General features: G+C 38.6%; 1 protein-coding gene across 1 annotated transcript in view; it reads right to left on the bottom strand.

Annotated features, from left to right (window-relative positions):
* The window catches only part of CAMK2G (calcium/calmodulin dependent protein kinase II gamma), a 208150-nt gene that overhangs the window by 162430 nt on the left and 18665 nt on the right, over positions 1–27055 (bottom strand). The window contains exon 3 of the mRNA XM_082286218.1: positions 16886–17058. Coding sequence (XP_082142344.1) covers positions 16886–16929 — 44 coding nt within the window. The 5' untranslated portion in view covers positions 16930–17058. The remainder of the gene's footprint in view (positions 1–16885; positions 17059–27055) is intronic.

Genomic DNA, 27055 nt, shown 5'->3' with positions numbered 1-27055 from the left:
CAGAAGAGAAGGAAACAGACATTCCCACCATCTGCTAAGGAACTAGATTTACACAGTGCAAGGACGACAAACAGTAGGAGAACTTGGATTCTGACAGGGAATGTAGACCTGTCTCCTGCAGCCAGGGAAATCTTGGGTTCTTGGCTGGACAAGAGAGACAACCAGCACAGAGCTTTTACTGCCTGTAAAAATCTGTCTGAAAAGACAGTTATCCTTCATTCAATTTGATGAAGACACTTGTAAGACACAAAATACTGGTGTGGTAACACAATGACTTTTGCTCTGCATCTGAAATAACCACTCTGAATGAACATTCCTATCTGCCTCTTCAGATCTGACAGAATTTGTTAACATACAAGAAATTTCAAAGATATGCTATGTTCTTAAAGGCAAGGGTATTAATAGACAATTTGCCCAACAGGAATGGTTTTCTAAAAGAGGCCTCCAAAGTAATAAAACACAGAAAACCAGAGGTTACAGAGGATGGACCCAGCAACCTCAGATCTAAAAAAAGTGCCAAGAAAAATACTGGGGACATTGACTCATGGAGAGCTCTTTAAAATCCTGAGTAAACTACTGCACATCTGCATTACATCCTGGAGAAAAGACAGACTTGGAGATTTTATAGTCTTTTTTAATAAAACCCCTTCAAATGATTCTTGGGCAACTTCAGACAACAAGTAACAACAAATAAGAGCTTAGGAAATACAGAACTCCACTGGTTAACATGGTTGAACTAAGATGAAGACAGGTAATTTATGAGCATGTCAGCTTCATCCCAGTAGGCCATTAGTGCTTTTTGAGATTCACTAAACACAAGTTCATTTGACAAAGGTGAGGAAAAGTTGCTTCACCTGTACAGAAGTTCAGCTAGCAAAATTCAGATTTGTCTCAGACTTTTAAGAGAATACCTTAACTTTTGACAGAGTATTCCCAAATGCCCCTTTCAATGGAAAAGGCCTGAAACTTCTGTTTTTCCAGTATATCACTGGTATCTGAGAACAATGGACGCTACAGGGTGGTTTATCATATTAACTGTAACAATAGCTACCACAAAAATCCCATGCTTTTGCATTCAGCAAGAAGTCTGTAATGGCCCAGTAAAGGAGTAACTGCACTGTAAATAGGTTTGGTTTTAACATTCCCACTGAAGGCTTTTTGGTTTGCAAATATTTCATGAGTCATTTCTGATTTCTTCATATCCAGTCATTGGATCATGTGAACATATCATAACATTTTCACAAGTACCTGAAAATTATTTTAATGAAATCTTACAAACTGTGGAGCTTCTCTGTGTAACAGTATTTGCAATGTTGATTCACCAAACTCCATTTGTTCTCTTCAACACATTTTTTCTCCAGCATATTGTTATAATAATACATTTACATTGCATAGTGCCAGAATTGCATTCAAGGTACTTCCAACTATCACACTGTATTTAACATAAAAAAGAGAAAGTCCTGTCTGATCAGTATTTTTGAGCTTTTAAAACTAGTCAAGAAAACAATGTGACAGCCTTCTCCATATACTCATAATTTATGGAAGGATTATTTTATTTCCTAGGTTGGGCTAAGTCTCTGAACATGTCCCTGAATTATGCAGCTTTGCCATGAATTCCATAAGCAATTAACAGAAAAACCAACACCTGAAGCCAGATCTGAAAGACTATTTCCATAACAGAAAAAAACAGTATAATCATGGTTTAGTTCCACATCAATGCCATCAGAGTAGTCATGCCAATATGGGAGAAAAACAACAGAAGGTCCAAAAAGTTACTTATTTTATTCCATTCCAAGTTTTTTTTTTTGTTGTTCTTACCACAAGATTATTCAATTTCTTTAGCATATTAAAATAAAAATTCTAAAATATAAAATGGTATCACCTCATTCATATTCATCCCACATTCTACTGACAGATTTACCCTTGCAAAACCTGTTTTCTTTCATACTTTGAGAACATCATCTTCCAAAGCTCCCTATTTCAGCTACAGTTTCAAAAAATTGTTGGGAATAAAGGTAATGTTTTGTGGTATACAATACTGAGTTAACCTTGGAATATTTTTCAACACAAGAGCACTACTTACTAATTCTGATCCCCATCAGCAGCAATTTTAATCGAACAGCAGCAGTTTTTAACATTCCTATACTTCATATTGAAGTTCATTCAGAAGTTTGGGATGTTGCTCATCTCCTAACAGCACTACTTCTTTCTGAACTACTGGTTTGATCAGGTACCCCTCTTTTTGATATCTCTTTTTTAAATGTACATTACAAGGAGAAAGCATGTCTAAGACAGGTTATCCAAAAATAGAGAAGAAAGATACAGAAAGTTGGTTTGCAGTCACAGCAATTGTCTACATTTCCTCACGTTTCCTAACATCTTGTGATCCACTAGGCTAACCAAATCAGCCACTGGCTTCTCTTTCCCAATAAACTTAAGCTGGCATGTCATTATTTTGTTTGATTTTACAGGATTAACCCTTTTATGAATCATTTGTAATATTTTTCTCTTAATCCCTGTCAAAATTTGCATTTCAGTTTACTGATTTTATCCGTCAAAGGCTTCTGTGTGGCTTTAGTGGGTTTTCAAACCTCACCATGTAGCCAAAATAATTGTTTGGAACTGAATGGAGCAATTGTTTTTTCAAACGTCTGTTTTGTTTTGCTCCAGTTTCTTTTAAAGGAATTTAAGTTAACTGAAATCGAGCACACATGGATACAGGATCAAACATGATCCATCATACCAATGCAATGACTCTTTGAAACAGCACAAGTGTCAAATAATCAGGCTTCAATGCCACAGAAGAGGGGCACCAAAAAAGGCAGGCCAGAGGGAAACAACCTGCAACAAAATCACAAATTTCATGTAGGATCATGGATAGATCGGTCAAGACCTGAGATGTAAATTGAAAGGAAAGAAAAAATGCAATTTGGCTAGTGGTTAATAGTCATTAACAAACTGCACATAACAGACTAAGAGAGGCCTCAATGTACGGAATGCAGATCTGTGCAGAGGAAATGAATAAAGATGACCCTAGGTGGCTGATAGTCTATTCAGTGTAAAGAGCTACTTAAGTCACATCCTACTTTGTTTGGAAAGGCAGCCCACAGTTATGTAAAGCAAGACGGACTTAGCGTCAAGTCATGATTGCATAAACTTATTTACAATAGCGTCAATAAAGGAAGCAGCTGAAAAATATGTTGAAAACCTGACTGATGTTAGGCAGTCCTCTTGCTCATGCTATTGCAATCCTTTCACTCCTGTGGGGATCAAAGTAACAAAGGGGCAAATATGTCTAAAAATTGTTCTTTGCCATCAGAAACACTGAACACACAAAGAAAGCTTAGTTTCATGTTAGATCTGAGGAATGAGTCATATGGGCTGCCAGCATGTGGTCCCTGTATGGACTCAAGTTCAGATAAGGTGACACCTGAGAAGAAGCCATATGGTTTTTCTTCTAAAGAGATAAACTAACATGCTTCAGGAGAGCTGTGCTGTTTCCTATGCATTCAAAATGTCAAGAAGTACTTCGAAGGGGAGCCTTATTTTTCAGACATTGGTACAACTACATCAATATTTCATTCATATAAGACTTAGACTTTGAATTCTTTGATAACTGGATGGAAAACTCAGTCTGTGCTCTGGCACCAGTACTGTCAGAGGTACATCTCTACACACCTTGATTTTTATCATCACTTGGCCCACAAACATGGGGAAGGTTGCTTACTGAGCTGTACTTGCATGGTATTATATCCAATTTTCTTATCTAGATCAAGCATATCATGAAGTCTATTGCTAAAATAGGCACTTTAAATGTTATTTACATGTCTCTTGACATCAACAGAAACACAGGTACTAAAAGACAATGCACAGTAGACCCTCACTATACATATAGGTATCTACGAAACACCAAAAGAAATTCACACAAGAAGTTCATATAAATACTTTTTTTCCTTTCCCAATTCATATGACTGAATCTCAGAACTTAATTCTGCATATTTTATACATAATAAACTCAAATGTAGATTTTAATGTATGTATTTAAGAACAAAAATCTATCCCTTGAAAGATTTTGGGTGGGTAAACCTCACACAGCTGTGTGGCTGCAAGTGTCAGATTCTATTTGTGCGTGTCAGCAACAATAAAATAATCCTATAGATTAGTTCCTGACAAGGACAGTAAAGCACACAGGCTTTCAATATTGTTAAAGAGAAGAGACAGGTCTGTTGCATGGGCAGAACACAGAGCTCCAAGCAATACAGGAATTCATTATGCTTAAGTCTGTCAGTAAGAACTTTTCTGGGGCATCAAATAAGTGGTTTAAATTTAATTAGCATTGATTGTTCTCAGAAACCAAGAAGTTTTAACATACATAAATTCTGTATTCTTGGTGAAGAAAAGCTATGAAATACACAAGTTAAGAGCACCTGATCATTACTCCTCCCTGAGAGTTGCAAGAGAATCAATCAGTACTATGTGCAACCTAGGAATACATCTGCAAGACTTACAGATTTTAACTTTTCAAAATTTCAGATTAGAAGAAATTTTCAGGTTGCATTAGAAATGATTACCAATGACAAGCAAGTAGAATTTTTTTTATAATATTTCTATACTACTATAAATCTTTGTGCTGGTATACTATGCTAGAAGGGAAGAGGGTTAAGGATACTAACGTATTTTATTTTGCCCACAAAATTACTATATGGTCATGCAAAATGTTCCAAATAAAAACCTGGAATAAAAATTTCTGTAACAAATTAGTCCAGAGGCAGGGATTTTCTAAACAACATGAGAAAATGATATGATAAATCTCGTTGAAATCCATCTCGTTCAGGAGCTCAACTTAAATAAAGAGCGACAATTTTATCTTCTGAGCCTCTGTCTTTAACTGTATCATTTGCATACATGCTGAACAGCCTTTTGTATGGAATGTGTGTGATCTGTGAAATAACAGACAGGAAGAAATCTAAAATTACCAGCATTGACCAATGTTCAGAAAACATTAGTCCAGGTTTCAATCTGGTAGAGATATTAATCATAGGAAGAAAATCCTTATCAGCAGTGGAAGAAGGGGTATCTTTCTCAGCCAAACAGCACAGTATCTTACTCTTTTCTCTTACTAAAATTAACATCTCCAGAGAAGTGGAAGTCTGATTCAGAATGGATTTTTAATTACTAAAAAAGTCAAGAAATGTGAAAGATGATACAAAAAGTATCTACTTTTCATCCTCCTAGGGCAAGGACAGGACAATGCATGTGATGTGTGCTGGTGCACAGTGTACACGTTGCCAGTCCCCCTCCACTAAGTGGAATTAAGTACACAGATAGAATAACAGACAGCAGAACACAGAGAGAAAAGGGAAAGGGGCCTTACACGGGAGGCAGCAGGATATCCGGCAAAGAGCACTTGCAGCCCAGAAAACCAACCATATCCTGGCTGAATCCAAAGTCGTGCGGGCAGGAAGTCAAGGGAGGTGATTCCCCACTCTGCTCCACTCTGGTGAGACCCCACCTGGAGTGCTGTGTCCAGCTCTGGAGTGCCCAGCACAGGAAGGACATGGACTTGTTTGGAGCAAGTCCAGAGGAGGCCACCAAGATGGTCAGAGGAATGGAGCAGCTCTGCTGTAAGGAAAGGCTGTGAGAACTGGGATTGTTCAGCCTGAAAAAGAAAAAACCTTGGGGTGACCTAATTGTGGCCTTCCAGTACCTGAAGGGAGTCCACAAGAAAGTGGGGCAGAGACATTTTACAAGGGCATGTAATGACAGAACAAGGGGGAATGGTTTCAAACTGAAGGAGAGTAGATTTAGATTAGATATTAAGAAGAAATTCTTTACTGTGAGGGTGGTGAGGCACTAGAAAAAGTTGCCCAGAGAAACTGTGGGTGCCCCATCCCTGGAAGTGTTCAAGGCCAGGCTGGATGAGGCTCTGAGCAACCTGGTCTAGTGAAAGGTGTCCCAGCCCATGGCAGGGGGGTTGGAACAAGATGATCTTTCAGGTTCCTTCCAACCTATGACTCTATGATTCTATGATTTAATGAGTGGTACATGAGTGGTTCACAGTTCATTGTGGAAGAAGAGCAAGTACAGCTTTAACCAGTGAGGAAAACAGATAGCATAATTTGAATTTATGTTTAACTTAATTCTGCCAAAATCATAAAGATTCTGGAAGTTAGTACTTAACCTCCATTTATTTAAATTAAACTACTTCCTCCCAACAGGCCCAAAACATACTTCTCTACTCTTTCTACCAGGCACTACCATCTCTATTGTACCACTGCTTGTCCCAGTAGGACGATATTTGACTTTTCCAACATGCCCATCTTAATCCCCACTGACTTTGAGAAGTCTTTGTGCATGTAGAGCAGAGGAAAACTGCTCACTTTATATCTCCTAATTATCCTTGTATTACCCTTGTTAAGTGCCTGGGGATGTGTGGTTTTTTCCCAGAGAAAACATTTTGAAGTTCATTTAGTATTTCCTATTAGTATCAAATTAGCTATGCCCTTAAGGGCAGTTTTCAGTCATTTACACTTTGAGGGCAAGAGAAAGACAAGGAGATCCTTAGTCTTTTCTCCTTCCCTTCCAAGACATATCAAAATGAAAATAAGGGACTGATGGCAGAAGAAATGTTGAAATCTATCCATCCCTTTGGATATTTGGCACGTCAGAGATCTTTGTTGAATTAACTTTGTACAGGTTTAAGGGTGTAATGATAGAAATTTATATGCAGGAAGAAGTTCTTTAACCATCTTTGCAGTTCAGGGGCAGGAATTCTACAGAAGTTTGGGGGATTTTGCTGCTGACTCACAACATCTATCATCATAAACCAGCACATGATGACACTTGTAATTTTCGTAAAACACGGGCCTTGGTTACTCTAACATCTGTATTCTGTGGCAGTCTTTATTCCAAATAGTTAAAGTTACAGATTTGTTCATCATTTCACAGTGATCAGATCAAGACACTGTTACCATTATCAGCAGCTGAACTCTGTCTTCCACATGGGAAACTGTTTTTTCCTAACAGGGCTCTTTTTTTTGGACACTTCAACTCAAATTGAACAATATTTTGCTTGAAAAAATGTAGGACCTGTAAAATACCTGACTCAGAAAAGTCTAACAATATCAGTACTGGCTGATAGTAGCTCAAAGAGCAATAGTCCAGATTTTCTTCTGGTGGAGAAATTAATTCTAGGAATTGACAGATAATGGCTGATAATAGCGGTAAAGCTGGGAAGAAGCAGATGGGACTGCTGCTGTTAAGTATGCATATATTGTTTTTAAAAGTCTGAAGTTTCACTTCTCAAGTGTTGTGTTCTGTAAAGAACTAGCATATAAACACATTTTTGGCAGGCAGTAAACACTCCAGCTAGAATGCCAATACCATGTATCAACGGCAAGTAAACAACTCTTGATTTACTATGTCTCAAATGGAAGACTCAAACACAAACCTGTAATCTCCACAAAAATTACCACCATATCACACCACAGCAAAGACTGCTTGTGATAGACATGTCATCTTTAAGACTGAAGATCACAATTTGTCAATATTTGTGGTAGCTATTAGGTGGGCAGATGTCTATGAGTTGAGAGGACAGAGATACACAGGAAGTGACTGCAGCTGATGGAAATGATTTGGGAAATCTTTATTTTAGTGTCATTGATTCCTCTTTCTAGATTTCAATTTCATTATCTTGCTCTGCCAGCTGAACTTCCCATACTGTAGTTTCTCATTTTCTTTCCTACCAAATAATGGTGTATTAGTTGAGGTGTGAATTTTTTTAAAGCATGACTTTCTACGCATTTATAAAATGCTTAAAACAACAAAATCCTATTCCATCGTAGGCTTTTGAAGGAGTAATAAAGAAAATATGTACAGATTGCAAGAGCTTTCAAAAAACACATGAAAAAATGTTTTGGGGTGATCAGCTTAAGACAGCTAAGTCAACATCAAATTTAAGTGCCAACTCAAAAAATCTTCAAAAGGGTGAACTGAAGGAACCACATTTAAAAAAACCCCTCAGCACTTCAATGTACTCAAGGTAATTCCATACACTTTATGGACGTGAATCACCCGTTAGCATGGCATGTGATTTTCACTAGGTTTTTTATTCTAAAGATAGAACACACATATCAAGGTCCTTTATGTAATCTTAAAAATTACTCCACACCCAAACTAAACTAATCTACCATGAATGACCCAGAGCTCCTTTGACTCCATTAGAGTCAGCAGGCATGCAAGCAAATGCAATGTTCCAAGTGCGGGGGGAGAACTGTAAACTTTGGCCTGACAGGCCACTTTATTTCAAATTCAATGAATAAACAAATCTGTTCCAATTACCAAGTACTAAGGATTCCTGTAATCGCTTGTATTTACAAACTGGAACATATTAAATGCTAAGAAAGAATGTGGAGTATGAAACAACATAAAAATACAAATATTTATCATTTGTTTTGAGTGATAAGGTTGAAAATGTCCAGGAAAGTTTGATGTAGGAGTCAGAGATACGGGCATCAGAAAACGTCTTAATTTCAAAGGGGTTTGTTGTTATTAATGATTTTTTCATAACTACTTTGTATTTTCTAGAACAGGAGGCTACTTTTCTTAATATTTTCTGACAGAAATAAGAGTTGAAGGGATTTATCACTGTAGAGCCATTAAAAATGGAAATAATGAAACCAAAAACATCATGCACAGTCACACACACTGCCCTCAGGGCACTTCAGTGCCCACATGATTTCACTGAAGATATCTAAATAGAGCCCTGGAATGGAACTCAAGACTTAAATTTGCACCCTGTTTTTCTGCTGACCTCTAAACCATGTAATTTAAACTTTTGGTGCCTCCTGCTTCAGCTAAACTATTTATTCATGCCATTCATGTATGCAGAATATCAGATGTAGTTTGCAGCTGGTCTTCCCCAGAAAGGTAGTGTGTTTATTAGGGTTTTTATTCTAGATCACGTGTTATGGAAATTTAAGTCTGAGACTATTCAGGAGAACTCCAAAACTTTGCAAGGAGACTTTGCCTTACATTTCTGAGTGGGATTGTTTTTGGCGCAGGTAAAGTGCTGGCAGTTACCTAGAGCAGGTGATTCCCAGCACACAACTTGAAATGAGTAATGACCAGAGCTGCCAGAAATCAAATGTGCTCCTGTGAGTGACTTTACAGGAGGGATCAGAGTGTGGGAGATGACAACTCTGGCTGGCAATCCGTGCAATATATACCCTTAGCTATAGCTGTCTGCCACAGCTTTCCTGCCACCTCTCACCTACACTTGAGAGCAGCAAAACCAGCAAGTTGGTCTCCCTTCCATTTCTAAACTGTGTATGCCAGTTTTATGGACATGGGTTTAATTTTGTCTTTTGTTCTTAAAAAGGGCTGACCTGCTCGCTAGGAAGCATTTAAATACTTTAATTTTTTTTTTTATGAGAAAGGCAAATAAAATTCTACTTTTGCTTCTATTTTTAGTAAGAACTTTTTAGCAGACTGATAGAAAGCTGGCTTGAAAATTGGATTACCTTCTTCCCAGTTTATTTCAAGTGACTAAAAATAGTTGGCCCTCTTCCTTACCAAATAAAATAAAAAAAAAAAGGAGCCCCTGTTGACCAAAAGCAACACAGAGAAGTATTTGGTTGCTGTGACTATTTGTGCTACTTCTACTGATTGTACTCTTAAAATCAGAGCTCTCACTATTACAACTAATGATGCTGTAAAAGTAGCATACAATACCACCATCATTTCATTTCCTAATTGCATCATTGAGAACAGTGAACACAACTGTTCGAAGGTCACAAACTGTGACGTCAGTGGCATTGTAAGGGTGTGGCTTGGGACATCTTTTGACTCACTATTTGTAAATGATCAGCCTAATGACCAGTCCGAAACTGAGCTACTTCATCAGAGCATAAGATGTTTACCATTTTTCAGAAATTTTTCTAATCACTTAAGTAGTATTCATACATTAGTAACAAAAATGCAATGCTGCTTTCTTCCTATATGCACTGAATTAGTTTACTTTTAAAACATAGTGTGACAAGCACAGTATCTGTTAGTGCCACAGTATCTTTCCAGAATCGCTGTCAGCTGTCAAGACTGCACAGCCCTAGGCTCTATCTTTGCCCACGGGAAACAATAAGCAGGAACTTGCAGATATAACAGACTGATTTATTTTTGAAATACCTGGAAGTTAAAATGGTAAGCTCTTAATGTACTTCTATTCACAAGTTTTGGTTGAGTCTATGAAATAATTTGAGAGCGAAGACAATGTGACAGTTTCTTTAGTCCATCCGTAAATACTGATTTTTCACTGAAATCCTATCTGGGGACTTGGTACTTAGGTGTTCCTGAGTTTTCAGCCCAGATGGTAAAGTGAGCCATTTGAGTTCCACTTCCACAGTTAAAAAACAGCAGCAAGAGTCCTTACTATACATATTTGAGAGAACTACTCTGGTTATTGACTGTGGAGTTACCATCAGATAGAAATGCTCAGACATAGATGGAAACCGAGACAAAAAGTAAGCTTTACCTTCCAAATTCTTTTGTAATTTGAGAGAAAAAAGTAACCTGACTTAACAAACCAGGCTGAAAGATGTCTACCAGTCTTGCAATGTGTGATCCCCTCATTCTTGTAGTCTCTCTCTGCTGCGAATAAATTGGTGCATCACACAGTCAAATCAGCAGCATTTAACATACAGATAGAAAATAAGTAAAGGATACCCTTCTATTTTGCCCCATCCTTGTGGACTGGCACAACTTTCCAGTCACAACTCCACACAGCAGTCAGACCAGAAAAACAATCAATCTCAATAACCAGATGATTTCCTCAAATAGATACCCACCTGATGAGAGGAGGCAAACAAAAACTGTAAGAGGTGGGGGGGAGCTGATGGAAGGGGAGTTGGGTTAATGGTTTCCACTGGACATGCCTCTGATGGTGCAAGGGTAGCTTTGTAGGAGGATAATCTGGCCTGCTCTGGGAAAGATTGCCCACCATGAGATAGTTGGGGAAAATAGTTGAACGTGGTAAGATAGTGCACAGGACACAGGTAGAAAGAAAATGGACAAGTCATTGATACCTTTCATACAAATTTCTCAGAGTACCCCCATCTATCTTAGGAACACATCCTACTGTAAATACTACATTCTACAGTAAATATGACTAATTCGTAGTCCTCCATCAGTCAGCTACTTTGCTCATACTACCTTGCTTTTCCTTTTCTAGGTTAGTGATTCAATGAAGAGCTTCCTGCACTTTAAAGTCAACAAGCAGTTTTATGACAAACCTCCTCAGTATAGTATGTTACATGCACCTCAGCAAACAGAATGGCAGAAGCACATACAGCTTCACTAATTTCAGAACTGAGATACAAAAATTACATAGGACAAGGAAACACATACTTTAGGTGAGCACATAATTTATCCCACTGCCTTTATGCCTGGAGGCTGGATCATCGCTGAGTTGGCCCTTGAGCAGACAGCAGGATAGTGCTGCTCAGAGGGTCTGCTGGTGAGCCTTGGAATAAGAGTTGCAAGAGAACTGGGGGTCAATGAGATTTGCTCTATGGATTTGAGACAGTGGTACAGTCCACAGAAAAGCAGCTTGGAAATGGTTGTAACTTGGCTGAGCTGTGCTGCAGAGATTTGAGTGAGGTTCACACTTTTGATCTGTCTATGGGGCAATCCAGTAACAATACAACAACAAAAGCTTTAGGCACATGTTCTTCCCAGCTGCCAGCATAGCTGGGGCAGCTTGAGCTCTGCATGGCCAGAAGGGACTCCAGGTCTAACACGGAATCCTCCATGCCCCTGAAGCTCTACTAGATGGAGCCAAGGTAGCAAACGTAAAGCTGCCTCAGGAGTACCTGTACCAACTGTGCTTCCCATCTGTATTGCAGGACATTTCAGATACAGTTTGCAGGGAGTTATCTAGTTCTTTTTAAGTTCTGTCCTAAAACAGCTATGTTCCTTAATGTGTGTCAAATCTAGCAAGAACTGGACATGGTGTGTGACAGCTACAAATCTTTCTTCCAAAGCTTGCTTGTTTTATTACTTTTCACAATAATAAAGAATTTACCTGCCTTAATCTTCCTATATTTAAATGGTCACTTTGGTTATTCAGCTACTAATTAAATAATTTTAAGACCTCTTTTTTGTTCGCTACTATTTTATTTCAAAAATATTTTTTTAAAGCCAGCCCAAACCGTATTCTTTCTTTTTTTTTACCCAAGAAGATATTTTAATCAATTTCAGCTGTGTTTACATACTTCTTGTCAGGATTAATACTAGATTACAAGATAAACCAACAATGAATTTGAACTCCACAAGGAATTTATTTCAACACACTGGACTATTCTTATCATACTTTAAAAATCTTTAAAAACTAAACAAAACTGTACAGCCCACCCTTGTTTATCTCAAATTAGTTAAATACAACGTGACCAAATGCCCATGCAATGTCACGCAGCAGAATGCACTGGTGAGTTCTGCGATGTTGCAGATTAGCAGTGAGAACACACAAGGCATTTTATTGAGAAACTCATACTGCTAGCATTCCCTGAAACATACGTATTTGCAAATTCTGGCTCATTTGGAAGGGCAAAAATAAACAGTTTCCATAACAGGACAGAAAATAATATGCAGTACACCTTGCCCTTTAGTACAACATCAGGTAATTAAGGCCCTTGCTTTAGAGTTTGACAATTTCTTTTATTCTGTTATCACAGACTACTTTTAAACATATTACAGAAACCCTGCTTTCTGCATATCTCTGTAGTAACACAGAATTTATTCCCTGTGAGGACATGATGCCATTTCAACCCATCACTCTATCATGTCAGATAAATTCTAGAATTAATATGGGATCAATTTCTTTCATTTATTGCTGCTTGAGTAGCAATACCCAGCTACACCTTACTTTCAGGTGAGAACTGGTTTATTGATCTGTCTGGAACTCCAAGAAAAGATACTTCCTACCAAAAAGATCCTAATTTTAGTTCCTATCCTACCAGACCAGTGCAGTGAAAAGATGAACTCGAGCATTCCTCCATGTAACTATTTCTCTTTATGTCTTTTCCAGGTATGGCAGATACTTTTGATCTTCATGGAATAATACTTTGTGGAACACTCTACTACTTTTTGAGGCAAGCAGCTGCATTAAAAATATTTGTTTTTCTTAGAATGCCTTCATGAAATTATTTCCATGAAAGGATTAATAGTGTTTTAATTAAAGAAATCAAATATATTAATTGTGCAGGCAAAATATTTTACTAGTAGAGAGAATTGAAGCAGACTATAATTTCACAATGTGCAACTCATTCCTGTCTCATTACCTCAAAAATGGAACAGGCTTCAGGATGTCTAGTAGTTTCTAATTCTCAAAGTCAAAACTATCAACTTTTTGTTCTCATGTTTTGAAGCTGATTGCTCATAAGCATTTAACAACACAACTCAAAACCAGAACTCAAGTCAGAGAAAAAGAGTTAAACCTGGACTTCATTTCTAACATTTTATTTTGAAACAAGAACAATGAAACGGAACTAAATTTCCATGAAGTTCCATCAGAGACAATGAACTTGTCTTAACTTGTAGGATCATCCATTCTAAGGTATTTGCTTTTTGTCCATGAAAAAGACAAAAACTCTTCAGAAATATCCTGATCAAGTGAATCACACCTCAACAGGGAGCTTGCTCCACATTACTTTCTTTCACAGCTGCAAACATATGCCCATCTCTCACTTACATTCATGACCTCCCCAGCAAGCCATGGAAACTCAAAAAAGTAGTAGGGAAATACAGTCATTGATACAAATAAATGGCTGTAATGCTAAAGATATGGTTGTTTCCAGCATCAGTCTTTGCTGTCTGTGATACTCCTGAAAATTGCTGATGGGTACATTGACCCAGTGGGCCTGAAAATTACTTGACTTCTCTGTGGAAGGTTGGAGGGGAGATGGTTGAGCTTATCTTTTTCTTTGACTGCTCTGTATGTTTTCACATTGCTAGGTGTCAAAAAGCTTTAGGTGGTTTTTTTTTTTTTGATCACTGGAAATAGCAGAATAAGGACTCGTACTAAATAATAACCCAGCCCTCTTCAGGCAGCAGTTTGGGAAACTTCGGGCTAAAATTCAAGCACTGGAATAATGGGCAGGTCTCGGTCCTACTCTTCAATCTGAATGCTTATGACCTTGAAAAATTTACTTTACTTTCCTCCTGCACTTATAAGTAAGAAGTTAAGGCAAATGAATATGTGAGGCAGAGACAGGCAAGATGCTCCTGTATGAGCATCTTCAGCTGACAAATAATATGCAGGTGTACTGAGGCCTGCATCTGACAGAGGTCTTTGTCTGGTGGCTAAGCCTACTGCCACACACTTCAGAAAGAAATCTCATGTCTAGAAAGGGATCTGTGAAAAAGCAGTATCTTCCTGCACCTGGAAACAACTCAATTAGCTGCTTTCAGGGAATTAACTGACAATGATTTGTCAGAAGGCTGAACTACTGGGGAAGAATCTGCTAGTAGAGCTTTTTTTACTACAGGAGAAAAAGAATTAAGAAAAGTACTTTCCCAGGAAGTGAAAGAAACAGAAATTTCCTGCTGCCACTAAACATGGTGTTCTTGTTTATGTGTCTGAAGGAAATGGGGAAGTTGCCCTGATACACCTAAAAAAAATCTGTGGGTAAGCTTACAGTTAGGGGAGACAGCACCTAATTTTTGCTTGCTGATAGGCTGGATAAAGCAAAGAGGTCCACTGTAAGCAAATGAGTTGTATAAGCACAATATAAACAGCCATCAAGGAGTGGTGCCAGGTGTTCATCCTACATGTATCTCCCTAAAGCGGCTGAGGTGCCTTAGCTGCTTGGCAACGCAAGATCTTTCCAATAAGCCTTCAACTACTAAGTCTTCCTCACAACTTGAACTAACTACTTCAGCATGTATTGATATCTTCACAGTTCCCCAAAGGCTACAAATCATAGAACAGTTTGGGTTGGAAAGGACCTTAAACATCATCTTGTTCCAATCTCCCCTGCCATGGGCTGAGACACACATCACTAGATCAGGTTGCTCAGAGCTCCATCCAACCTGTCCTTGAACACTATCAGAGGTGGAGCCTCCACAACTTCTCTGGGTAACCTGTTCCAGTGCCTCACTACCCTCACAGTAAAGAATTTCCTCCTACTATCTAATCTAAACTTACTCTCTTTCAGCTTGAAACCATTCCCCCTTGTTCTGTCACTACAGGCTCTTGAAAATGTCTCTCCATATTTCTTATGGACCCCCTTCAGGTACTGGAAGGCCACAATTAGGTTATCCGAAAGCTTTCTCCTTTTGAGGCTGAACAATCCCAAATCTCTTTGCCTTGCCTCGTAGACACCTCATCCCTATAATGACCTTGGTGTCCATTCTCTGGACTTGCTCCAACAGGTCCATGTCCTTCCTTTGCTGGGGACACCAGAGCTGGACACAGCACTCAAGGTGGGGTCTCACCAGAGCGGACTAGAGGGGGGCAATCACCTCCCTTGACTTCCTGCCCGTACTGCTTTCGATGCAGCCCAGGATATGAAAGGATATCCAAAAGGAAGCTCAGGATAGGAAAGAGGTCGTCAAGTAATGAAATATAAAACTAACAATGTTACTATTTGTTTAGTTCTTTTCTGCCAGCCCTTAAGAGCAGAATTTGTCAGGAAGCCTGTGTGCTTGCAAAGGGGCTCCACTCTCTGTGGTCCCACAGCTCTTGCCAACTAACCCAACTCATCACCTGCACTCTGTGAGCTTCCATGCTATGGCAATACAGGTATAGGTTATCAGCATTCCTGACTGAATAACTTCTAAAAGTTTTTCATTTTCTGCACTATGCAAATCTTTTCAGCATTATAAAATGAGAGCAATACACTTCCAAACCCCAGCATGCTCACAAGCAGCTTGCCTGGCTCCTGTAGATGCTCGCAGAACTACGGGAGATCTGCTAGTTGAAGAAATACCTTAAAAACAACACTTAAGCCAAGCAAGATCTGAAAAAGAGGGAAAAAAACCTTAGGATGGGCTAACACGAAATACATTAGTGTATGTTAGCACAGTACAAACACCAACAGCTACTTGGTTTCCTAACTAAACAGATACTAATCAACACATGCAAAGTACACCAATATGGTAACTGGATATGACACGATCAGTTTTTTGTGCTGTTGTGGTTTTTGTGTCAGAATGTAGACAGCCTAAATCATCATATCTGAGAGAGAAGCCACAAAGAAAGGTGCTGCAACAGTCAGGATATGACAGATGAAGGCATCAGCAAAGATTCCAATCAAGATGGAGTTATGGTCAACCAGACTGTTATGTGGGTGGACTACAGGGCAAAGTGGTACCAGGTGTTCCATAAAAATAGGCATTTCTGATACAATACATAGTGAGAGTGACACTCTAAATTCATGTTGCTGGCAGCTGGTCTCACACAAGGCCCCAGGCCTTGAAATCTCCATTTACTAATTGCATATGATTAAACAGTTTTGCATCTATTATTCCCCTTCCTCACTTCTAAAGAAGTGTTTCCATATATTTCTCATCCAAAGCCCTGTATTTAGAACCTTATTTTTCAATGACCATTTCCTTCTCCTCCCCTTTGCTTGACTAAGTCACCCAGCCCTTCCTCTAGCTTTCTTTCCTGGGGTGGCATTCAGGCTCCCTCACTTCCTTCATGACCAAGCGGAAAATTTTGTATTGGAGGGTGGAGGAAAGATAAAGGAAGGAGAAGGGGAGAGATCAGGATTGATTGGTGTGCTGTGCATGATCCTGTGCTTTACATATGACACCAAGAGAACTTCTTGATCATGTTTCAGAGTGAAATCTTGTCACTGTTTCTCATGTTGAATAATCCTCCATTACTCACTCCAATGGAATGAAGAACAAAGAGGCTTGGACGTGCAAGTTCATATCCAGCAGGTGCTCAGAGTTAGTGCTGTTGCATCCAGGGAAGTGAATTTTGCATGCTTATGTCCCTTACTCTGCAGTGGAAGCTACTGCACCACCACGTTGCTGAACCCCTTCCAGCCAAGATGACACCTGTAACATTTAAACACATTCCCAACATTAATGGAGAAACTCACTTGTTGACAAACTTATCCCCCTGCTAAACGAGCTACCTCACATTTAATATGCTCCATAACCCTAGAAATCAGTTAGCCATTACATACAGATGACAGAATCTAACTAAATGGTCCAAACCACATCTACCTGCTACAAAATTCAACCCATTTATATGTAGCTAGTAATGACTAACCAAAATGTTAGCAGGTCCAAAACAAGCATTACCAAAAGTCCTACTAATTTTTCTCTAAATTTAAGTCAAATGCAGGTAGATATTATTTCATAATTACAAAAAATGAAAATCGGGAAAAGGACAAAAATCTTTCTGTGAACAATTGACATGAAAAATATTTAAGATTCTAAGCACTATGTCATCAACTACATGCAGGGTCACAGCACTTAGACTGCCTGTTGGACAACTTCAGATCTGTAGTTGTGATTTTTCACAGCAACTTCTGACATTACCTTGGAAATCTGGATGCCAAATTTTGCTGCCACAAACCTTCACATAAATTAGTGTGTGGATGAATGACATTAAACATCTTTTTTTAAGACTTATTTTTGTTAAATTTTAAAGTATATATAACAACTGGATTAAAAAAAAAGAAAGCAGCAGAAAACCTAATGAGTAGAGAACAATTCTGTACTGGACACGTGAAAGCCAGTAGGAAAGATCACACATGCAGAGCATCTTCAGTTTAAACTTAGCTGAGGTTTGTTCAATTCCTACCCATGAATTAAGACTTTGTTTAGAAAAGGCTGTTCTGAGTCACTGTGCACATCTACTGGGTCATGAGCCTGGGGAGGAAACGTACTGCAAATGCCTCAGCACATCCCTTCAGCTGCAAAACTGAACTAGCTGGAAAAGCTCAGGTAGGTTACAGTGATGGTGTCCATTGACCTCTCCAAGTGGGCTAAGTCATGGAATTGCAGAACAGCAGGTGCCACACCTGGCATTTCCAGCATAGCCCATAGAAAGACAGACTGCACATCTGAGTTGTGGCACTCATACTTCCAACACACCTAGAGGATGGTGATCTGTTAAGTGCAGGAAAAAAAGTACAAGACTTAGAGAAAATTAGAAGAATTATTCTCCCAGTGAAGTAAGTGGGGGAAAGTTGTAATTATCCCTGTCTGGAATCTGGGATGTTGTGGTTAATATCCCTGTTCTCGTCAATAGTTCAGTGATTTTCCCAGTGGCTGCAGCAATCATGACTTCAGTTTTATATTCCACACGCTAGAAACACATTTGGACCCTGGCTCAACACTGACTCAGTGGGCAAGGTGCCGCTGACTGAATCACAAATACCACTTCCTGTGGGACTCTTGCTGCCTGTAGTATTTCCAAGGACTGCTTGGCTGGTTAGCTGAAAATCAGCCTCACAACTGAAGACAATAATGTTGCAGAATACACACAGTCTGTGTAGCATTTGTTCAAAATACACTATTCCATCCCATAATCTTTGAGTGAGGTTATTAAAACGCAGTAACATTTAGTAAGTTTTATACGATATTTTTTCTTAGGAAGATAAAATAAGGGGTTTATTTCAAAAGAAAACTGAGAAAACATGTCTTTCTTTATGTTCCTCTTGCTTTATGTCCTTCTTCAACGGCATTTCATTATAACAGAATGGACCTCTTACTGAATAGGCTAATTTTTCCTTATCAGGAAGTCATGAATACTCAAACTTTCTGAGAGTCAGAGTTCCATATCCTTGGCTGAACAACTCTTAGAAAGAGACAAAACAAGCAACTCTTAGGTCACTGTAATATTACACATCTTTAAAACAACTAAATTACTAGTGGGGAAATTTTACATGGTACTATTATCAGAAATTACAGAAATCAGCTCATAAATTCATTGCAAAGTCTCTAGTCAACAATGCTGATAAATGTACTTGCCCTTATGATATGCAAAAGGAAGACAGCAGTCTCTTCCTCTTGGTGGTAGACTGCTGGCTGCAAGTAGCCAAATGATTAATTGCTAGTGAGGATCAGTGAGTTTATCGTGAGGTCATGCCTGCTTGCCAGTCCAAACCACTTAGCTGTACATGGGACAGCAGAGCTGTTTCTGCAACCCTGCAAAGCCTAAGCATTCTCCTACAGCTTTGTGACTCTTCTACTATGATTTCCATTAGCAAAGGTTTTGGCAAGCTGTGCTTAGATGTTTGTCAAGTCCTAGGAATATGCAAGAAATAAGGCTGATTAAGTAAGTAATGGATACTTCTGTTTAGATTTCTCATTGTTAGCCCAATTCTAAGTTCTCCTTTGAGAGCTTATTTAAAATTTACCTGACTACTTGCATGTCTGCCAAAGTAGGCAATATTTCACATCTTTAATTAGCAGTAAGTCACTTTTCCTTCTAAAAGGGACCAAAGACTTAACTAGTCTCGAGCTTCAATTAACTACTAGATTTCTGAAGAAGCTTGTCCAAAAGGAGAGTAGTGGAATGAGAAGGCAACTGTATAAGCCTGGCCATGAATTGATAACGCATTCAAATTTCTTTCTGAAGTTTAGAGCACAAGGAATTAGAACATTATTTTTGCCAGCAGAGTAACAGCACTGACACTTTATTCCATACCCCAATGATGAAAGTAAGAACCACTGGCAAACTTGAAATTTCAAATCAGAAATTCTCAGATGACCTAAGGTGGGCTGCATATGTGCCAGGCACTAAGAGTTGAACCAAATCTTACGCATTTAAAACAATTTGAGCTTATACAGGCAGCCCAAATAGATCATAGCATTCCCAATATTCCTATACATCTAAACCTGCAGCTTCTAAGTATTTACTGTGGCGTTTCCCATAGCTACAACCTAATATTGTGCTGCAAATAATTGCCCTGTGGTGAAAAACAGGTTTCAGTAGAGATGAGATGACAATCATACTCTACAAGAAGTCAGGAGATCACTGTTTCCTTCAGCCATTTATAAGATCTACCATTCTAAGGCTTTGAAATAGGGTAACAGATAAGGACACACTCCTATTGTTAATCACCTGTTTAAAAGCAGTGCTTAGAAATACTTATTAGATCAAGAGCTGAAAAGAAATTATGATGTTGACTTCCAGCTGCTCAGCTTTTTGCCTGCTTCTTTTCCTAGAGAGACTTCTTTAAAAGAAGCGTTACGATTGTTTCAGAAGGCAATTTTCATGCCAGGATTCAGAGAACTAACTACCTGTCAAATCAAAGGTTTCTCAGCACCTTCTGATTCTCCTGATGAGTCACAGCTCCTGGACTCTGCTGGCTCTAAGAGCATTGGTCCAGTTAACATCTGAAGAAATCGTCTCGTAAATGAGTCGCACCAGATGTTTAGGTATCTGCTCTTATTCTCACTTTTATGCAATTGCTGTAAAATATCCATGCCATTTGTTAACAACCAAAACATAGCTTATACTATTTCTCTTGCCTTTTGAATTGTCTGTACTACATACATATGTACCAGAACTTATACTTACATTTTAATAGTTTAATAGGTCTTTTTTGAAGATGCTAAAGGTAAAGTTTGCCATTGTCTAGTCTGAAGTTACTTACACAAACTGTTTCAATTTTTAGTACTTGATATACGCTTGCACAGACTTGAATGTCACATGCTCAGACTGTGGTTTTCTTATGTTCCTTAAATGATTGTGTCTTTCCTCTTTTTTCTTTTTCTTTTTTTCTTTCTTTTTTTTTTAGGAATCAGTCTCCACAGCGAGAGAGAAAATGTCAAACATGCCTATAGAAGTCAATGCACAGAAACACAGAAGTCCAAGTGTGCCAAATTATCTTGCTCCAGAATTGAGAGCTGTGAAACCATAACTGGGCAGCAGTGTGAGTTTAATGAATCTCACTTTGAGGAATTATCTCATGTTAATGTGGTGACATGCTTTGGGGATCAAAAGAAACACCTCTGCCTGGCACTGAATACCATTGTGGAATCACCTACTAATGTATCACCATACTGTGAAAGACAAGATAAATCCCTTTTTCATTATGAATCACACTGGGGCAAGAATGAAAGGCAGAGGAATAGCAATTAATCACCTAAAACTATCTGAAGCAAGTGACCTAGTAGCCTACATTGCCTTTATTGGAATTTAGCTTGAAAATCATTACTCTGACAAGCTTAACTTCCACATGTATCAAACTTAGACATGGAAACACTAAAAAAACATTACTTGACCTGGTTCAGAATGCCTAAAGCAGGTATTTGATGTCCTTATGTCCCACGAGAGCACCCCCTAAAAATATTAAACAGGTCCTTTTGTGTATTTGTAGAATCATTGCATTCAGTGCCTGCACTAGAAACACCCTTCCTCCTCTCGAGGCATATGAAGTTATCTTCTAAGAGCAGGAGCTTGACAAAAGAGCCAGCAGTAGCAGCACCCCCTTTTTGCAGTTACCCTGAAATGAAAGATTTGGATTCCAGGCTCTTGTCAGTCTAAGGCTTTTGTGAAAAGGGTGGTCTAGGGCAGGAGTCAATCTCCACCTTTTTCTGATAAGACCCTGCAGTGAGAGAACCAGATTTGAGGCCCATGAGACAATGAATAACCAGGTAGTTTTCAGGAAAAGCTGTTCCACTGGAACATATGTTCTACAGCGGGCTTTTTCTATAATTTGGTGGACACAAGAAAAGAGTGATGAGTTATAACAAGTGAAATGCTGATCCCTGTTAGAGCAGTATAAAGATGCTATGGAGCAATTGAGCTTATAGACATGTGCTTCAGAACAGAGCCCAGGTCTCTGGTTTAGTAGGTATTTTGGACCTATTCCATTGAAATGAACAGAAAATGAGCATCTCCCTAAGCTATTTTTATTTTAAATAATGTTCAGTGCAGTGCAAGGTGATTTGAAGTAATATTCAGTACAGCATAATACAGTAGCCTAGGATTTGTCCTGATGTTCCTTACTCCCACTGAGTAATGCTTATTCATAGAAGTAGTTCCATATAATGAATTGTATTACACAGACTATGTTAGAAATTTCCATTTATCTCAGGGGAATTCATATGGGCTACAAAAGCTTTCCTATTGGATGGCAACATGAATGTTCATCACCAGGTGCCATGAGGGAAAATTCAGTTCTTTCCTATACTAAGTCCTACCTTAACAATATCCCAGTTGCAGTTGTACTTGCAACTCCCTCATGCAGTGATCTCTTTAGAGCTTATCAAATACAAACAAATCTCCTGTGGAATTCTCTTTGATCAAGTCATGTATCTTCTGCTGGTTCTTCACTGAATCAGCTATACATAATTTGTTTTCACTCTCAGAGCACCTCACAACCTATGTCCTCTAGGCCTATCCTCTCACATTCATCCTTTGGATGCTGAGTCCTCCTGAATAACTCTTGTGGCCAATCTACATTGTCTACATAGTAGTTTTTCTCATATTAAGTCCATAGAAATAGTATCTTTCAACTTTTTCCAGCAGCGTGTTCTTCTTCCATTTCTGACAAAACCACTTCCTTCTTACCCTTCTCCCTGCAAGTTACATTTAACACTGCCTCTTCCCCCATCTGCCCACTTCCCTCTCTACCTTTCTGATCATGACTACAACAGTACTGGCTTGCAGCCAAGATGCTGAGCCTACGAGATTTATTAGCATGGAATCTGCTCTCCACCTTGCCTTCATCTCCCCTATAAATGACAGCCTCTCTCACTGCTTGGTCCGTAGAAAGAAGCAAGCATATTCCTGACACCTCTTGGGGAACAATGGGAAGGCGCACTCCAAAAACTCCCCATGATGGAGACTTTGTTGTATCTCAATTTGAGATATTTTGGTCAAAAACACACTTATGTTTCAGAAGAAAGAAAACATTGTAATTTCCAGCTGTTCTAACCAAAATCACAGAATGGCATAAGTAGTCACCATGGCCAAGAAAAAGCCATGGAAACAGAGTGGGGAGACAGAAAGTAAGTATTTCTGTTTTCTGGTACTGATGATAGGGCACTCTATGCCAGAATCTCTCTCTGGAAGACTTTGCACAAAGATGAAAAAGGCCTATTTTGCAAACAAAACACATTTTTAAAAGTTCTGGTGTTCTGTTGGGCTTATGATACGTGAGAAGGCTCTGTAATCTCCCTTTTTCTTCAGGGTTTTTTCTGTCCGCCTCGTTTGTCCATAAAATCTGCAGCTGCTATAGACAGGATAAGGGGAGATAGCAAACTTTCTTTAGAGATGTATTTACTTAGAGCATATAAACTTGAAACAACAAACAGCAAAGATTAAGGCAAGTAGCACAGTGCCCATACTAGAAATAACTTACAAGAAACAAACTAAAAAAAAAGGAAGAATGCAGCCAAAACATCCGAAGGAGTGGTGGTGGGGGGAGATAAGTACTATTATTAGAGCACCCAAGATACACACGATTATTAGCCAAGAGTACCCAAGTTAATTCTGTTTCTCCTTTCTTCTCAGCACAGTTTCTTCATGAGCTTATTCAGGAAGAATGCGGTTATTCAACAGCACCCAGGAAGCAACTTATTTTTTCTCCTTAAAACTCTTTATCCTCTGAAATTTTCAACAGCTGTTTATTTGCAAGTCTATTGAAACTGCCTGACACACTGGGCAGTGCTGCTTTATGGGCTCTTTACCACATGTCTGCATTTGGTAACGTTTTCCTTCAACTATGAATTCACAGAGGTGCCTTTTTCTCTTCAGAGCTTCTTCAGTACTTCATGGAACAGTCCATTACTAATGTCATAAATATCAAGATTTAAGAGTTCTTTTTCCTGTAGCTTGTATTTCTTTAGATAATTAATGCTTTAGAAGGAGTGGAATCCTAAATGATCTTCCCAGGCAGCCTTTCACAGAGATGAACAGTGCCAATTTTCCCGCCTGGGCTGTATTGCACAGGGGGTTTAGGGTATGCTGCTTCCTTGGATACGCCATCACTGGGACACAGCTTGCAGAGGTCAATCCCCAAAACTTGCTTTCTTCCAAGATTTTAGCAAATCTTTTTTCTCCAGAAATATGCTAACTGGTGTGTTTTCAGTTTGTTGCGTTTCCTGTGGAATGTGCATCTGATTGACTGACGCACTGCAGAAATAATAGTCCAAATCAGCTGTTTCTGTAAATTTCCAATGTTGGATTTCAATGTGCTATTCCTCACCAGTAAATGGCAGAGTAGAAAAAGGATTCCCTTGAAAAATATTCTACTTCGGGATTTAAGATCACCAAATGAAGCACAGCTGAATCCCTAAAAACCCTTGGTATTTGTTTTCTGCCTCCTACTTTTAGACCCAGAAATCTTTTTTGTATTTCTCTCAGTGCTATCAGCACTACGATTCCAACTAAAGACAGGCCTAGCCCTAAACACAAACATAATTTTCAACTATTTACGATCTGGATGCAAGATCTGTAGCTCAACTAATCTTTAGATTTTAGATATTAGCTGTCTCAAATGAGCAATTTGACCAAATGTCAACGAGATTGCTGATTTTTATAACCAATTAATTTTCATAAATGCTAAATGAGATACTATGAGATACTAAATGCTAAATGAGAAAGCATAGTTTAAAAGCAGGTGCACATCAAGCTGGTGAAGAAATCCTCAGATGTGATCATTGCTGTTCTGAAAAGTATCCGTATCCGGACAGCTCACTGAAACAACAAATCATTGTATACAAAACCAAGAACACTTGTGTGGGTAGCTGCTCTCTACGCATGAATGAAAGAGGCCCAGTGCCCAGGGATTTTACAGGCACTCAAGGTGACACTGGCTTAGCTCAGAAATAAAGCCTGGCTACTCCTGCTGCTTGCAAAGCCACAAGAAGTGCCCACAAGCATCCGAGAGAGTCCAGTGGCCTTCAAGTGAGAATGCTCTGCTGCTTCTACACACACAGATAACAGAGATAAGAGGAAAAGCAGTAGGCAGCAAGGAAAAGGAAAAAAAAAAATAAATAAAGAAACCTGAGTAGCTGAATTGTACCTAAAGGAAATGAGATCACCATTTGCTTCAGATTCCAACCACAAACAACTGACAAGTAATCAAGAGTCATTAAAGTACAAGAATTTTTATGAATCACGTTCAATTTAACATCAGCTACTCTGGAAATTCCTGGGACTCATACAAACTGTAATTTGAGAAAATAAGATTAAAGAGCGAGCTTTATATTTTTAACTTTATGAATAGTGATAATGTAACATTTGAAATCTATTTGTTTACATTTCAAAATCTAATGGTTTATTCAGCAATTCCAGTTATTATCTCAAGAGCTTGAAGTAAACTGACTAAAACTTTAACTTGGATAACATCAAAGAGAGAATACAAAATGTTTTACTGTAAAAGTACCCATGTTTCTCAAGATGAAGATAAAATAATCTAAATCAACTTTATACTGGAAAATTTCCCTTAAACTTGTAACATACTTTCTGACTGCCTTAAAATCCTTTCTGCCATAACCCAAAATTAACTGTAATCCAACACAGTTCAAGTTCGAAGCTACATTCCAATACACAAAGCAATTGTAAATATAGCTATATTCTTTAAATTCTATACCCATAGCTACTTAATGCAACGACAAACTAATTTCTTTAAAAACACTGACAACAGCAAGCTATTACCATTATAGAGATGACAAGTCATGTCAATCTTTTGGCATGACTTCGAGATGTTCTCTTAGCTTTTGTATTCTTAATTACTAACCAAATACTCAATGTGTGGCTTAACCCTGCTCTTTCATTTGAGATGACAGAGGTTTAAGCACACATAACTGCTCATATGCAAATTTAAACTTCTCCATTCATAATGTACCATGAGTAGAGAGGACTTGAAAATTATTTTTCTATTTCATGGTAAGTCATGTTGGCAAACCAGACATTTTACTAGTCAAAGGACTAATTCTGATGTTACTTATACTTGATATAAACCAGAACATGCACCACATGACCACCAGACTTAAGGCAATATAAAGCCTCAGGCCTAAATTTTCCTTGTGGAACAGCACTTCTGTAGCAGTTCTTGCTACTAATATTTATAGAGTTATTTAACTCCCTGGGAGTTCTAGCCTTTTGGGGTTTACTGATGGACAGAGTTGAGGTATGGAGGATAGTATTTCTCTTGAGTTTTAATATTTTATCATCAGATGTGAAAATGAACACTGTAACCAATAATACCTTCACCCAGCAACTTCTGCAGAACATTGCAAACCTCACAATCTCTTTCAGTGCACCACCATAAGATAAACCCCCTGTATTTCTCAGAGGGTCAGTGTTCTCATCTAGCTGGAATGGAATGTTATCTCTCCTAAATTTGCTAAGTCAGGCTGGCCGACTAGTCCGAAACATTCAAGTTACTTCAACAATAAATTGAAAGAATCAGCAAGATTTTTATTTGGAACTGAAAACTAAAACACAAAATCACAGTAACCCAAGAACCGCCTGGCTGTGGGTCTGATACTACTTGCTCTTCGGGGTTAGATCCACTGCATCTGACTTCTATTTTAGAGAAGTGCTATCTGACTGCAGACTCAGATCACATGAGCAGCTCACAATGGGTGTATAAATTTTCTTTACTCTGTGCTATAATCCAGGTGCAAACAAGAGAAATATATAAAGCCCTATTATTAACAGCCCTGACAACAAAAATGAGCGAATGACTTGAGATTTTGTGAGTAGTATTTTCCCATGTAGATGCTATACTCCTACTAAGCAGGTAAAGTGTCTTCTACAAGCTCACTCTAGCACTTCCTATACAACCTCTTTTTATTCAGAAGTCTTTCCCCCATCCATCCTGCCTACACCTGTGCCAAATTTTGGTAAGAGACCAAAATGATGAAACCACAGACACGTATAAGGAAAAGGAAATAAACTGTGGAAAGCACCATGTGGCTCTCAAAATACAAAACTTGTTCATGAGTCCTTACACATTTCTCTCTTAAGCCTCATGAGCTCTCATAATCAGTATCTACTGGGCAAGTAAGTTCCACTTCCAGTGAGAGTCTTGCAGTGGGCATTTAACTTTATTCACTGCTCTTCCCAAACAACTTT

This window comes from Coloeus monedula (genome assembly GCF_965178545.1).
Source record: "Coloeus monedula genome assembly, chromosome: 8".
NCBI lineage: Eukaryota > Metazoa > Chordata > Aves > Passeriformes > Corvidae > Coloeus > Coloeus monedula.
This window is presented reverse-complemented; position numbering and strand designations above follow the sequence as displayed.